The sequence below is a fragment of the Centruroides vittatus genome, unplaced genomic scaffold (assembly GCF_030686945.1).
Source record: "Centruroides vittatus isolate TY-2023 unplaced genomic scaffold, ASM3068694v2 contig_377, whole genome shotgun sequence".
Taxonomy (NCBI): Eukaryota; Metazoa; Arthropoda; class Arachnida; order Scorpiones; family Buthidae; genus Centruroides; species Centruroides vittatus.
Window position 1 is genome coordinate 2,979,319 of NW_027122198.1, and position 16,827 is coordinate 2,996,145.

General features: G+C 26.7%; 1 protein-coding gene across 1 annotated transcript; it reads left to right on the top strand.

Moving 5' to 3' along the window:
- Window positions 1-658: 658 nt before the first annotated feature.
- LOC136975653 (cystathionine gamma-lyase-like) lies at window positions 659-14,834 on the top strand. Its single transcript, XM_067270749.1, has 11 exons — window positions 659-826; window positions 2,745-2,826; window positions 3,518-3,613; window positions 4,783-4,892; window positions 5,058-5,192; window positions 5,306-5,363; window positions 7,634-7,711; window positions 9,002-9,154; window positions 10,857-11,031; window positions 13,330-13,468; window positions 14,573-14,834. Exons 1-11 carry the CDS (start codon window positions 674-676, stop codon window positions 14,612-14,614), a joined length of 1,221 nt encoding a protein of 406 aa, XP_067126850.1. The 5' UTR covers window positions 659-673; the 3' UTR covers window positions 14,615-14,834.
- Window positions 14,835-16,827: the final 1,993 nt, after the last annotated feature.

The window sequence follows — 16,827 nt, forward strand, 5'->3', positions numbered from 1 at the left end:
GTATTACAATCCGACATCCGTAATAATTGACAATGAAAGGTATGTGGAAATTCGTGTCGCTTCCTGTAATTGTGAAGAGAACGTAAAGAACACAATTCAACCGAATAAAATAATGTGCAGTATATCCCGAGAAAGATGCCAGAAAAGAAAGCAACTCAATGTTTAAAATTAAATATTTATACAATAATAAACTATTTTTTAGTCTTGTTCGAATTTTGACATTCCTTCCAAAATAATAGATTCCATTAATATTTTTAATTAAGAGAAATTTACGAAATCATTCCTGTTAAATTTTGTTAAAAGGAGAGTTTTGTAAAGATGTTTCTCGACTCTTTCAATTTTTAAACTGTTCAAGTAGGTCGTTCTCTGACAATTTGTTTTCATTCGAGTGTCGAATCAATGAAACGCTATCATACAGTCATCGTTACCAAATACGTAATCTTATTTCGAATTGGGTATTTAATACGTAACCATGCATTTTCTTGCACGGTCACGTTCGAATGGAAAATTTCCTTTGCACGTGCAATCTTTGTTCCGGAGGAACGACATTTTTCACCGTTTGGGAAAACGATTGCATCGCCTACGAAACTTTTAATCAGAATTTTTGGTTTGCGTGATGCCTCTACAAAGTATAAATACAATCCACGATCGGCGGGAATCCTAATCATTCAAGATGAACAACGAAGAGAAAGCACTCCAAGACCCACACTTTCCCACCAAAGCAGTGCACACGGGCCAGGATCCCGAACAATGGACTCACGGAGAAGTCGTTCCTCCCATCTCAATGACCTCCACTTTCCAACTGAAGATCCCAATGAAACAAGGGGTAAGTTTGTGCTTGTTATCTAGATGGTAATGTTAGTGTCTTCTAAATTATAATTAGTGGTTACTAGTCTAATGTAATTGTTATTAGTCGATTTGACATCAAAATCAAAGTTGTTCTTATCTTCTTACCATAAACGGTAACCCGACTTTGACATTAGCGAGGTTGAGGCCGAAGATTTAAACACAAAAGCGTGTACGTCGAACGTTCAACGCCGCTTTCCTGTAAGTCTAGAAGTTTGACAATGGCGTTTGGAATGTCGAGCATGATTCCACTGACTTTCCAAATGCCATTGTCAAACTTCTAGGCTTACAGGAAAGCGGCGTCGAACGTCCGACACGTTTTCGCGTTGAAAACTTCGGCCTCAACCTCGCTATTACTGTTTACACTGCGAGTGGCTTCAACCCGCTGGTAATGGGGAAAGTGGCCAATCGTATATCTTTAATGCTTCTACATACGAATTTAAAATCGTGCTTTGTTACTTATAATAGGTTAAAAGTCGTTTTTAAATCTAATGTTTAAATTGCTGGCAACGTATTCTAAACAGGCATGGATTTGCCGCTGCGCGAATTCTGCTTTGGAACTCGGTAGAGAAAAAACAAGATAAGTTTATTCTTAAAATCATAAAAATAATTTTTATGTACAGGAAAATATAATAAGTCCCGATACGCGATTAGATCTCGTATTTTCGTTAATGTTGCCAATAAATACCAGATTTCCTACACCGTATAACAGGTGACACCAAACAGGCACGTTTCCAGTTCCGTGCTTTGTTTTAAGAACTAAACTTTATTTTATTCTGTATTCGGCTTTCTCCGGATCCATTGTTCTTCCGTCAGTTGAAAATAAATCAAACTTGCATTAATCAGAAAATATGGCACGTTCTATTCACTTGTCGATGTGAGCGGTACAAAATCTAGGCATTTAATTTTATTCCGTCCATTTAAGAATGGTTTTCACATATTACTCTGTTTTATATCCTTTCCTGATAACTTTTCTTATCTTTCTGCACGTGTTTTTTCCAGATGTTGAAGCGTGTTGCTTGTCGGGATCAATACAATTCACTTCTTTCAACATCTATCGCCCTTTTTGATCGTATAGTATTTTTTTTTTTTTTTTTTTTGTCGACCTGTACGGTGCATAGTCTCAATTTTTGGTTTTTATAAATTTCTTTATATGAGAATAAACAGTGCTAAATGGTGTTTTTGATAATCCATCATATTTCTTTCAATTATTTTCTTTTTCTCTGTTCATTCAAATGTACTGAGTTCATTTACTTTTGGACTTGTTTCCAAAATTCTAATGCTTTTACTGATTAATTCATACAGTAAAGTGTTTGTAAACCGTGAAAGACTAGAAAATAATTATTTTTAAAAATTTCTTTATTGATGAATGTATAAAGTGAGGTGTGCATATACTTGATTCACACAACTTTTATTACTGTATATTTGGAAAAGAGAATATCGAAACTTTATAATATTATGATTTATATGTACATTATGGGTCCTAAACACTTGTATAGATAACATTTATCAATGCACATTGTTTTAGAGATTTTTCCCCAAAATTTAGAGTGTACAAATCTCTATTGACCCACTGTATATCTATATTAAGAACATATAAATATTAAATTATCATTATTTGTTTATAAAAGTAACTTATTTATGTTTTTTATTTGGATAAATTATTTTTAAATATTCAACAAAAGCTTTATTCCAACATTTAACCTTTCAATAAGAATATTCTAAAATGTAATGTAAAAGTAATCACTCCAATATTTATTTTCACTTAATAATAAAATCCCTGTGTAAATTTATGTTTTAACTTATATGTTAATAAGAAATGAAGTTTTACCCATAGATAAGAATTTATTAAAAAGTTTAGTAATTGAATGTGAAGTAATTTATTTTTTTATATTTAGGATTTTATATATTCAAGACTTAGTAATCCAACCAGAAACTGTTTGGAAAAATGTATTGCTGCTTTAGAAGATGCAAAATATGGTAAGAGAAAAGTTAAACTTAACTTTAATTGAAAGCACCTTCCTTCAGAAAGTATTAAATTGTTTCCAAGATGAGAAATGCAATAACTTTTCAGGCAATCTTCTGTTTGTTTGACTGAAATTCAGCTGACAGATAATAACTGATAGTAATGGACAGATAATAACTGATAGTAATGGACAGAAATCACTGAATTATAAATGTAGGAAAATTCACATTATTAACCATGAGAAATTAGAACAGAACTTATTCTTTATATTCTGTTCCAATTCTTTATCCTGTTATCCTTTAGATTCTGTTTTTATTATAATATTCTGTCTTGTTTTTGAAGCCTAATGATGGTCTATAAATTTTATTAAAAATATTTATGATTAAAATATTGCCTCACTGTTAATGATGTTATATATGTTATTATTAATATAAAAACATCATTATCATCATCTAATAAATCAGATGATGATAATTAAAAATTAACCTTAATTCAAACATGAAAATAGATCAGTTTTATTGATGTATTTTATTTATTATAGTTTTTTCACACTTTTAAATTAAATATTTCAGACAAAACCAAAACAGATTCAAATATCAGCAAAAACTTGACACAAGTTTTACTCTCTTCTTTATGCAGATTGCATAGTTTACTGACTTAAATTTTATCATAATATTAATATATAAATTTATATTCTACGTCCAGGTTTATGCCACTCTTCTGGATTAGCTACTATTGAAAATATTGTGCATTTATTGAAAGTTGGAGATAACATTATATGTTTTGATGATGTCTATGGAGGTAAGGATGTCAGAATTAAAATATATTTTAGTAATATTTTTCAACTTTTTTATATTATACTAACCTATATTTGAATATATCTTGAAATTACTTTAAATATTTAATTTGTTTTGTAAGTCGAAATGTACAATATAGATTAAAATGTAATGTAAGCATTTGAGTCCATACAAACAAAGTAATTCATAAATTAAGAATACAATATATTTCATTAAATAAATATTCATTCATAATTATTTCCTTATTGCTGTATCAATATTAACTAAAACATTCTTTAAAAAAGAATGGAAACAGTTTATAAATTATTGTAGGCCATTTTTCAGCATATCTTCTTTTATCACATTTTAAAATAATACAAAGTAAATGTTTTTTATTAAATGAAAGTTAATTAATTACATTTTTTATAGACTGATTAATTATTATATATTGAAGTCACATCCTAGCTATTACCAGTATGAGAAGCCCCAGGTAAAAAAAAAAAATAAAAAATTATAAACAGAGTATGCCTAAACCTTCATAACTAAGTACACTGTAAATGAAAAAAATTATTCAAATACTTAGAATATGTCAAAATTCATTGAAAGGAATAAATACTTTTATTTATTTTTTAATGGCACTTAAACACTTGTAAAAAGAGAATAATTAATGCATGTTTTGAAATGTTTTATAATTGCATAGAACAGAAAATATTAAAAGTAAAGGAAAACAGGAAAAATTTAATAATAATTAAAGTATTTTTTTATCCATTTATTAAACATGTTAACAGTCTCTTACTAAAATATCAATAATCATAAAATTTATATGCTCATGGTCAGTATGAGTTATTAAAAGTCATTTTCGTACAATATAATAATTCTCTGATTTGTGCTTTCTTTGTGTTCCTCAAAATTAAACAAAAATTTTTTTTTCACATTTTATGTATTCTATGTTTTTAAATTTTAATAAGAATCTGTTTTGAGGATAAAGTTTTCATTTAGTATTTTTAGCATTGTTATTTGTTTTTAATTTAATTCCAGATATGTTAGCAATTAAATTAATAACAAAGTGTAAATTAACTAAATTAAAATTAAACTATTTTTACAACAAATTTATGTTATATTTGAATTGTTATAATTAATATACAGTAATATTTTGTTAATTTAAATAAATAATTTTGTTATTATTTATTCTAGGTACAAATGAATTTTTTCGAGTTTGTGCCGAAAATATGGGCCTCAAAACAACATTTGTTGATGCAAAAAATCTTGATAATGTTAGGAAAGCTATTAGACCAAATACAAAGGTAAGTTTGTTTTCTGTCTATGTATCATATGGGCAAATAAATTACAGTTTAAAACAACTTCTATTTCTTTATCCACCGAAAAACATTTCTGATTTTTGTTCTTTTTATTAATTAGTTGAATAAAAATTTAAAATTAATCAGAAAATTTTAACAATATTTTTCTAGATGATTTGGATGGAAACACCAACAAATCCAACAATGAAACTTGTTGACATCAAAGCAATTGCAGATATTGCAAAGAATGCTGCATCTTCTCCAATTTTAGTTGTGGATAATACATTTATGTCGTCATATTTTCAGGTACATTTTACAATTTTTTTTATTATTTTTAAAAGTTTATTTTTTAGTAGGAGTTTATATTTTTAAAAATTTTTAAAAACAAAAGTTTTGATTAAAAAATTTTTTTTCAAAAGCGTCCTCTAAAATTAGGAGCTGATATAGTGATGCACTCTGTGTCCAAGTATATGAATGGTAAGATTTTAATGAAACTTTTTATTTTTCATATTTGTTTTGAATACTTGATTATCATGTATTCTATTTCTTCAATTTGATCAGATCTTCTTGAGATCTTCAGAACTTTTTGAATATCTCATAAACATATCACACAGTTTACCAGTTAAGGAGAATACAAATAGATATGAAAAATTTACAAAAAACAAATAAAAGAAGTAAACAGTTAAATATGTTTTGTTTAATTATATATACTTATTACATATATAAAATAATAAACTGAAAATCAAAGTGAGTGGGAGATATTGAGTGAAGCAAGGGGGTTTGCCCTAGAGGAAGTAAAGTGGAGATTGTTGGCTTGAGTAGGGAACAAAGCAAGCAGGGATTGAGCAAAGCAAGTGAGGGTAGGAGATTTGGCCAAGAGGGAAGTGAAGCAACTATTTTTCCAATTAATTTGAATATGAAAGTGCATTTCAAAACAGATCTAAACTTAGTTTACATTTCAGAATCCTCACTTGGAATTAGACAGATAAAGGTATACATATTGAAATTTTAATTATGAATTGTCTATGTTGGGAACACGTGGGTAAATTGAGTGAGTAGTTGGGTCATCATAGGTGGGCAGGGAGCAACGCTTCTACTTTGTTTTAAAAATGAAGAGAAAATAGAAAATAACATTCTATAAAAGATGAATTTTGGTTTCAATGATCTTTTCCAAATCATTGTTACTATTGAACTGCAAAAGAATGAACATGTACAAAATAACAATGAAAACAAATTAAAATACAGTGACAAAATACATTGTTTATATTTAGTTTTATTTTGAAATTACTGGTTGTTATAGAATAACTTCTGTATGTATCTATTTTAAAATTAACAAACGATTTTCAACATGCAAATGTTTCTCAATAATATGTTTAGTTTTTTGACAACTGTGTTTTATAATAATTTCTCACAAATTTAGGTTTTGTAAAAACAGATATTTTTGTAAAAAAAAACTATGCAATTAATTTTTCAGAAAATGATTTTATTTGTTTCTTATTTCTATTTATTTGAATAATTTCTGTTTTCAATTGAAACTATCAATGCCAATAATTTTAAGGATTTTGAAAATTTTCTTTTTTCATTCATTTTCTATCACTTCCCTTGAAAAATTAAAGATTAGCAAAAGAAGAAAAATATAATTTGAACAGTTCAACTAAATGATTGAACTTGTCTACTGAATTTTTTATTACATTTATTCATGGATGATTACTTTCATATAAATATTACAGAACTCAAATTATAGAAAACACTTTAAACTTAGTGATGATTAATTTACATTTTTTGTTTGTTAATTCAATAAAAAATATTCATATTCACTAAAAACTAAGATCAAATCTAAATTTTTATTAATTTGGTTTGTAATATTTGTAATCAATTAACTTAATTTATGTATTAAAGGTTATTTAGATAGTTCAATAAACTTAATGGTGGATGATAATTAAATTATGCAAGCCTCATCAATTTTAATATAAATTGAAATGTCCAGTTAGATTGTATTAATTCCAATTCATTTCAAGTTTCAAGCATATTTTGCCAAAATAAAGCTTGTCTAAATAATCTAAATGCCTGATTATCATATTTGTTTATCTAAGAATAAAAAACTAATTAATTTTAATCATTGCAAAACTATATTTACAACATAATCATAATTTATAGTTTTGAAATAACAAGTCCTTATAACACAAATCTTGATGGTAAATAAATTTCTTTATTTTCATAAATAATAAATATTTTATATATTTACTGTATATAGAGTAATTGAGTGGATATATAAAAAGCTTATATATTTGATCACTAACTTAAGAAATTAAGGCCAATAATAATTTCATTTTTAAAAGTTAAATTTTTAAAATAATGAATTTTTACAACATAAAATTTTTATTTAAATACTTCTATTTTATGAAATTGAAACATTATCAGAAAATTCACTTTAAAAGAAAAATAAATTAAATTAATGATTTCATTGCATGTTAAAATGATGGAATTTGTTTTTATTAAATTTATTCAAAGATTTTATATTTAAATTTTAAAGTTTAAATTTATTTTTATTTACTGAAATTGATATTAAAAAATTAATAAATTTAATGAATTGTTATGTAAATCTTAAATTAGTAAATTAGTATAAATTAAAAATAAAGATTACAATTCACTAAATATTTAATTCGATGATAAAATTAAATGTTAATAAATTAAACAAAAACATTTATATTAAGATTTAAACAACAGTTTGTTGTTATATTTTTTAGGTCATTCTGATGTTATAATGGGAGCAGCTGCAACTGATAATGAAAAACTTTATTCACGACTATTATTTCTACAACATGGTAATTTTTTATAGTTTTTCTTTTTTATAAATGACAGATTTATGGTAATAAGTTAACTAAAATTAATTGAACAAAAACATTAAAAAAAGAAAAATTTGATACAAGAATTTTGGCTGTAAATATGATTATTAGTATTTTATTATTGAAGTAATAATTCTATCCTCCTGTCATTTGGCATTAACCTTATGTAGTCTATATTAAAATAACGAATAATTTATTCATTATTTTGATATAGACTTATACTGTAAATTATATGTTATCCTCAGTAACTGAAAAAAAGAATGGTATAATAAAAATACTAAGAAAAATATTTGATCTGAAAGTATGAAGAAATTTAAACATAAAATTAATATACAAAAAGTAAAATAAACAATAAAATGAAATTATGATTACAGTACACAAAATACAGTACATTAAAAAATAAGCATAATTAGGATGTGATTGTTTTAATCCTAATCCCAGAGAGCAATAAAACTGTAACATGAAATTACTTGTATTCTGTGTTGTCCACTTGTAAGTTGTTCTTCATGTTATGTAAGTTTCTGTTGATTGCAAATCCAAAAGCTAGACTTTTCTAATCCTGATCAGAACAAGTCTGTGCACTGAACTTGTCTACATACAGATTGTTTACTTTGGTGTTGTTATATGTTATTTCATTCCCAAGCTGCCTATTTAGCATATGAACGTATTTTATTGTCCATTTTAAAAGTTTTCTTATATTCTAGACCAAAATTGATGACATTTAACTGTAAATGTATGAATTTTTAATGAAAAATTATTTTTTTGTTAAAAATTCATATATTTCCTAATTTATTTGAATATTCATATTATCTAATTCATATATATTTTGTATATTCGCACTATTTCCTAATTTATTAAATTTCATTAAATATTAATGGAACTTACCTAGACTGAATTTATTTTCATGAAAATCACGGATAATGTCTTCTCTTCTTCACAGTAAATTATTTTTAAAATGCTACTATTTCTCATTTAATAGAGTAAAAACAATAAAATCTGGAGATAAAACTCATTTTTTGCACTTTTGGACTTAACTTCTTTTTTTCATTTGTTAAGGATGATAGTATTTTTGAAGAAAATGGTAAAATAATAATAGTTTTGTTTTTTGAATTTAAGGAATTTTCAACATTTGTATTTTAAAAAATATTTTAGATGCTAGCAAAGATTTTAAAGAATAGTTGAAACATTTTATTTTACTATTTAAATGATATATTTGGATCATTATCAATATTTAAAAATATGTGATTAATGTAATAACATGTTTTTAAGCTCTGGGTGCAATTCCATCTCCATTTGACTGCTTCCTTGTAAACCGTGGCTTGAAGACACTTCATGTACGAATGGAACGCCATATGGAAAATGGTTTAGCCGTAGCAAGATTTCTTGAAAAACATCCAATGATTGAAAAAGTTCTGCATCCAGGTAATAATTTTTAAATAATTGTTACAAATTGTTGGTTCCTTATCTTTTTATAGTTTATTAAATTATTTATTTTTGTAACTGTAAAATTTTTATTGTTTATTATATATGGTTTTATTTCCTTTGTTGCACATAATAATTTATAATAATATTTTACAAAATCATAATTATTGTTATTACTCATTTCTAATGAACAATTTTTGAACAAATATTACAGTTTTGTTTTTTATATAAACATAGAAACATTTTGTTCATAAACATAAATTTTTGTATATTGAAAATGATGCAATTAAGGAAAAAATTTTTAATAAAAATGCTTATATAAACTATAAATGTCACTAAAGTTATTCACCTATAAACTGCTTTTCCAGAGTTTTCAGATCTGTATTATCTCTCCAACTTTTCATTATTTTATTTTTTCTTTTTTTCATTCCTTAGGGCATCAAAAGCTATCCTATTTCTTTTAAATAAAATTTTTTCATTCATTATATTCCCTATTCCCCCTTAATCAAGTCTTCTCATCCCATCTATAAAATGCATTACTGCTCTTCCACCACTATATTTTCTTCTTCCATTAAATTTAACTACCTCCTCAATTTTTTTATTACTACCCATTTTCTTAAATAGTTTTATATATTATGTGCTTTCTGGGTATTTCACCAATCTCATTCAACTCTTTCTTTGAGTTTCCCTTGTCTCTTCTTGCCTTAAACACCATATTCACCAATACCCTAAAAACTGCTTTTTTTACATTCTAACATGTCTCACAAACATTTAGAAAATGTACTGTCTACTTTGATTTCTGTTTGGACTTCATATACAATTCTAAACTCTCTACCAATACCATTCTATCTTTTTTTCACATCTTTTCAAACAATTTATACATCATATATTATCTTCATTCTATTTCCAACCTTCAGTCTTTCCTTCACTTTTCTTACTACAATTTCAGTACCAGCTCTGCAATTGGATACTCAATGAATACATCCAGGGTCTTTCAGAGAAAATGCAAGGCCCGGGGCAACTAATATTTTAGAGGTTCTTTAAAATTTAATATAAAATTGTGGACTAGAAAATAAAGTCAATAGTTTTTAATATTTTTTGGATTATTACATTTATTATTTTACAAAGCTTTTCTCCTCCTACAGAAATTTAGAAATTAATTTTATAAATGTTAAAATTTAGCAAATTGCTTTGTCTTCTATATTTTTGTCTAGCATATTGAGTTGCCAAGTTGAGGCTCCTAATATTGCAGGCCCATGGTAGCTACCCCTCCTGTTACCCCCTCTGATTGGCACTGAGTACACCTCTCTTCTACCTGTAAATGAATACCATTCTTTTCTGCCTTGAAATATGCATTATGAATAATTAAGTATATTAAATCTAATAAATCTTTAAAGCAATAATCATAGTAGCAGTCATAACTTAGAAAATTAAGAAAATAAAGGTTTTGCAATTGATTCTCAAATAAAAACATTTATCATTTATTTACAAAATATCAAATAATAATAATCCAAATATAATTTACATATTGAAAAATTAATATTTTTTCAGTTTGAATGAATTTTGTTAAACTTTAGTAAATTATAAAACAAAAAAAAAATTGGAAACAAAATATTAGAAATAATCACAATAAAATAAATGATCATTTCTTTAATGTTACTATTATATATCCTGTTAATATATTTGACTTTTTATGACAAAGGTCTTCCAAGTCATCCTCAGCACAAACTAGCAAAACAACAGTGTTCTGGATTCAGTGGGATGGTTAGTTTTTACATAAAAGGAGGTCTGGAAGAAGCTCAAATATTTGTCAAAAATCTGAAATGGTTTATAGTTGCTGTGAGCCTGGGCAGTGTTGAGAGTTTGGTGGAAATACCGTAAGTATCTTGAACATTAACACTGATATATTGTTAATACGTAATTTAAAAAACATTATTAGATGAAAGTTTTTGAATCAATTTTGAGAATTCTAGTAAAAAGAATGAATACTAGTTAAATTCTTAATATTCTAATAACAGATGAATATTTTTAACTACTTAAGCATTTTTGTTTTGTTTAAATATTCAAGAACTTTAATTATTAATATTCATTTCTATTTTTAATAATGTAACTAGTAAAGTAAGTTACGTTGAAAAATTGGACATGATGTTTCTCAATGTAGTTAGTTTGGGCAACCAGTTTGAGCAGTAATATGTCACAAATGAAAGATTATAAGTAATTTATTGTTAATAAAAGAAAAAATATGATGAAAAGTACAGATAAAAAAGAAAAGTGTAATAAAAAAATTAAATTAAACTAACCCAGAAGGTCCCAGAACAATGCCACTACCACAAACTGCTAGCAAGATATTCCGGAAAGTTCCAGAATATTTTAATTGGAGAAAATTTTGGAAAACAAGGCAGTACTACTAACACTACAGCTGCTGTAACAGCAAAAGCAAGTGCAGCAGGTGGGGTCTGTTCACATAGGACATAAATCTGCCTTTTTTTCTTTGAACTCAGATAACTTTTCCACAGTTCAATCGAAATTCACCAAACTCTGTAAAAATATTAAGCAACTCTCTGGCTTTATATTTCAAAAAACAGCACCCAAAAATGCCAAAATACGTTTTTGTTATTAATTAAGCATCAAAGAGGCAAAAGTCAACATTTTTGTTTTTTGATTATATCTTATAAAAGTTCATTATATTTTCCAGAAATATATTTATGCATATGCCAGCATTCTATTGAGCATTTTGACAGCAAATACATCAAAATCTAATTTGGGAATTTTTCTTAAAACTCAGTCATGAAACTGTAAAAGTCATCCTAGAAGCCTGAGCTTGCTTACTGCTCACCCAGGCAATTTGATCATTTTTTCACCTCATTTTTTCGCCTCATTCACCAACACTCCTACTGCAACAAGTTGCAGTAGGAGTGTTGGTGAATGAGGCAAAAAGATTAATGTTGGTGTATGATGCAGTAAGGAGATGTTGGTGAATGATGCGAAAAGATAATGAATGAAGGTAATGACAGCAAGGACTGTGGATAATATTTATAGTTAAGGAAAGGAACACAGATAAGAAAAAATGATTTTATTATGAAAATTGGTAAAAAAAAACAGTTGGAATATTGAAAAATTGTGTGATATGTTAAAAAAGTGTTTGTGCCTGGTTTAGCCTATATGAAAGAAAACCCTCCAAGGAGAAAAATATTTTATTTTCCAAAATGGATAAAATAAAGTTGTTGATTGGCTAGCATTTTTGAAGTTTGTGGATGTGATAATTCCTAAGAAATAACAGTGTTTGAATCAGTTGCATATTGAAATTTAAAAACGGAATAGAAGCAGAAAGATAAGGCATAAACTTACATGTATGATTTGTTGATTGAATTGTTTGCTATATATCCAAATTTTCTTTCTAAATATTTTTCGTCAGTTATTATAATTAGTTAATACAATTAATTCAGATCAGAATTAAAAAATAAATTTTCATCCTTATTTCCTAAATTTCCAAAAGTTTGCTTTTTATTCATGGTCTGATATTTTGTAGAATGAGAATTTTTGCTTACTTTTGATTTACATTTTAATTTAAACTAACTAGAAATCAAGGTTTTTATTTTCGTTTAATTTTGCGTATTTTAAAAGCATCATGTTTATATTTTTGTATAATGCAAATTCAATCACCCATATCAGTTGTATTATAGGATATCATCATTTTCTTTTTTAATAACTTGGATATTTCTCACTATATTCCATTTTATATTGGAAAATTATACTCTTTACAAAGGTGTATATTTATTTATTAATTATTGATTTAATAAATATTACGTCATTAAGAAAATGTAGTTTCTCTTCAAAATTTCAATTAAAGCATTAAAAACAATAAAGAGTCAGAATAAACTCTAAATAGTGACTCAGTGGATTGATGAAACAGATCGTTAATGCACCAGTTAATTGTTATATATGTCGGTATTGATTTATTGTTTTTAAATCATGTAATTGGCCCTATATGCATATTTGTTTGAGATGATGTCATTCAACAATTAAATACATTCTACTTTGTGTATAATCATATATTTAAGATATGAATTATTTAAACAGAAATGTTAACTAAAACAATGAAAATATTATTCTAAATTACTTTTTTTATTAGTTTTAAATCTGTTATATTTAAATTTTAAAATGTTCTCTTTTAGATATCTGATGACACATCAGAATGTTCCAGAAGGACACAGAAAAAAAGTAGGCATAACAAGTAATTTAATTCGTCTTTCCGTGGGATTAGAAACAAAAGAAGATCTCTTAAGCGATTTGAGTCAAGCTCTGAAGTCCGTTGTAAGTTGTTTTTAATAGATACATATTTTAAATATTTAATATTTTGTAGAAATATTAAAATGAGGATAGGTCTTAAATATTTTTTATTCACTTATTTAAATAAATTGGGAGTTTTTTATAATCAGAAAAGAAGGAGGCATCACATTTTTATTGCAAAAATCAGAATATGCCATCAATGAAAGTTAGAGTATTTAATGCCAGAAACATTTATGAATAGTCAAATAAAAAATAGAGTTTATTAATTCTGACAATAGAGAAATGAAGTAATGAAATAATTATTTTTATTACAAATCAATTACAGCATTACTAAACCGATGAATTTTTATATTTATGACAAACATTATTATGAAAATCGATAATTTGTAGGTTTTTCACATAAATAAATGAAACTTTCGTTAAACCTATCATCAGTTTCTTGCAGTACAGTATAGTGTTCAGTATCAATGTTGTATTTTGTATTATAAAGCTATAAATAACAGTATCACATATTGTCGTTATATGTGAAATCATTAGAAATGTTTTTTGAAAAATATCGATAGTAAATCATCAAATTTATAAAAAAAAACCAGCAACGTGATAAATCGATTATAAAGTTTAAATATTAGAAACTATGGAAATGATGAAATTTTAAAAATATTTTAGAATATTTTAGTTAATAGATAATAAAAGGAAATAATAAGAATATAACAAAATTTATCCGAGGGGGTTTATAAAATATATTAAATAGTTCATTTATTATTATTTTTTATAGTAATCACTTTGTGTTCTATATAAATATTAAGATGTTTATATAGAACAAAAACATGGCTTTTTAATTACAGTAATTATAAATATTTGTTTACATTAAATGTTTTTACTGACGATAAAGGTGTGATTTTTAATTTATAGTACACGAGAATATAAATATATGAATAAATAACAAATATAAACGACGTGTAATATTAGATTATCATTTAAAAAGAGATGCTACATAATGAATTATTATCATAAATTTCAATTTTTTAAAATTTTGTTTGGATAGGATTAAAAGTCGAAACTTCTAAATTTGGAATAAATTATAAAAATTATATTATTTTAAATTAATATCCATTTTTTTCTTTGCAGCAAAACTGGTCTCATAATCGTCAACAGTTCAAGAGCGCATAAACTCGTATGGGAAGGACACCAAGATACTCTTTAAATACTTAAATAACGAAAGCCAATAGAATGCAGCAAAATTTATGCTTTTATTGTTTTATATTTAATTAGTTGCGCTAATGCTTTAATTTATTGTCGAAAGGAGAGGTAATTATTTGTTCCCAAACATTATTCTATGTATTTGTTTGTTTTACTTTTTATTAAATTATCCTATGTATTATTACACGAATATTACGATTGAATTAAACTGGTCATATAATTAAAGTTCTCCGTTTTTCCATAACAAACCATCGACTTTTACCGTCACACCGCGACAGATTTCTATTTACCACATCTTTTTACCATTATATTAGAACACGTTTAATCAAGTTTAGGGGAGAGCGGGGCTACAAGTTCCGTTTTTTAATCAACCTTATATTTTGTTAAGGAAACATAATTCTAGCATAAGTATTAAGAGATTAAAATTTAGTAATATATCTAACTTTGCTGTAAATACAGTTTTTGGGGTTGATTTTTTTGTAAGTTTTTTTATAATTAATAATACAATACCTAAAGTCGGAAAGTAACAACTTACCCCGGTTCGGGGCTAGTTGTTAACTGGGTGGGGCAAGTTGTTACAAGATCTATGGAAGGTGTAATATGTAAAAAAAAAAACAATAATTTATTTAACTAAGTATGTATTTAAAGACTAATCAATAATATCTTATCAATAATTAGTTGTTTTTCTTAAATTTATTATAAAGAAAACATTTTTACGTTTCAACATTTATAACTTTTACTTAAAGAAAAGGGGAGAAAGGAACATTCTTTCCAAGTTCTTGTATAACACCAGAAGTCGCAGGCAAATTTACAACTCCTAATGACCCTGGCTGATCAAGATTTGTCTTTCGTCAGTAAAGCTTACATTTAACAAATACTCTGCTAACTTGTTTTCCTGTTCTTCAATAAAGACCAATCTTACTTTTCTGTAGCCAATCGCAGCGTTTTCTACTCCAGATTTCAACTTTTTTACAAATCTATATAACGTCATATGACAAATATCTAATTCTCTGGCAACAGTTTTTATTTTTTAACCATCTTTAATAACTGCATCTGCAGCTCTTTGCACCAACTCCTGAGATACAGAACCCCGTGTTGTTTTTCGAATATAAGTCCGCATACTGCAAAAGGAAAAAAACATTATTTTTACTGCATTACCGGTACAGATAAACTGGGACAAGTTGTTCCAAGGTCACAACATGCCCCCAAAGAAAGGAACATCTAGCCCCGATAACACATGGATTCAAAACAGCAACTACTAGATTAGGTTACGAGACATATACAGTTTTAGCGTAGTATATCAAGATACTCGATATATTTTTGAATAAAAATACCAAACAACATAATCGCTAATTATTTAAATTTGCCAGATATACCAAAAATATCAAACACGAAAATATTTACTTATGTGGATCAGCGACGTACAGGCTCTCTTTCCAATGTACCGGACGTCACTGGCCTGATTAAGATAGCTGCCGTCGGTGCGCAGAAACGTTCGATTTCATGACATATTTACTAATTATATATATATTTTTTCCTTGTGGAGCTATTTCAATCGGAACAACTTACCCCGGGAACTTTTAGCCCCGCTCTCCCCTAATTAAAAACTTAGATTTCATTTTAGAACAGACTGTTCCGAATATGCAAAATTTACCTACGGCGTTAGAAAATAAACAATTTGAAGACGATAAATCGTATTTAAAATAAAGAAATAATTGCCGAAACATTACAAGTTATAACCAAACCCGGGATCAAAGTACTACCAAACTATTATACAAATTCTTACAGGTGTATACAGTAAATGTAATTTTAGCTTGAAAAAATCACGTGTTTTAGCGTTAAGGATCCACCTCTAGAATCATTATTCAATTTCAATAAGATTTTTAGTTAAATTGCATGAAACTATTGTATTTGTTTCCGTTTCCCCCTTCGTCCATAACAAAAAATATAAATATTAATATATACATCTACGACTTAAGTTATCGAATAGGGTCTAGTTTAAATGTTTGTAAATCCCCTTCCTTGGCTAGTTCGTAACGCGGTTTGGCCGTCCTCCGATCTAGAGACTGGGACGACGAAAACCGATTCGTCGTAGAATTAATAATGCCGCCTTCTACACTAAATTTATTGTTACAACTACAGAATGTAACGTCCAGGTGGGGAAGGGAAATGTTTAAACCAGA

Bases quoted from the DNA above. Each gene is read 5' to 3' on its own strand.
- LOC136975653 (XM_067270749.1), top strand. From the start codon at position 674: ATGAACAACGAAGAGAAAGCACTCCAAGACCCACACTTTCCCACCAAA. The intron at 4,893-5,057 runs GTAAGTTTGTTT...ATATTTTTCTAG, and splicing joins CTATTAGACCAAATACAAAG to ATGATTTGGATGGAAACACC. The intron at 11,032-13,329 runs GTAAGTATCTTG...GTTCTCTTTTAG, and splicing joins GAGAGTTTGGTGGAAATACC to ATATCTGATGACACATCAGA.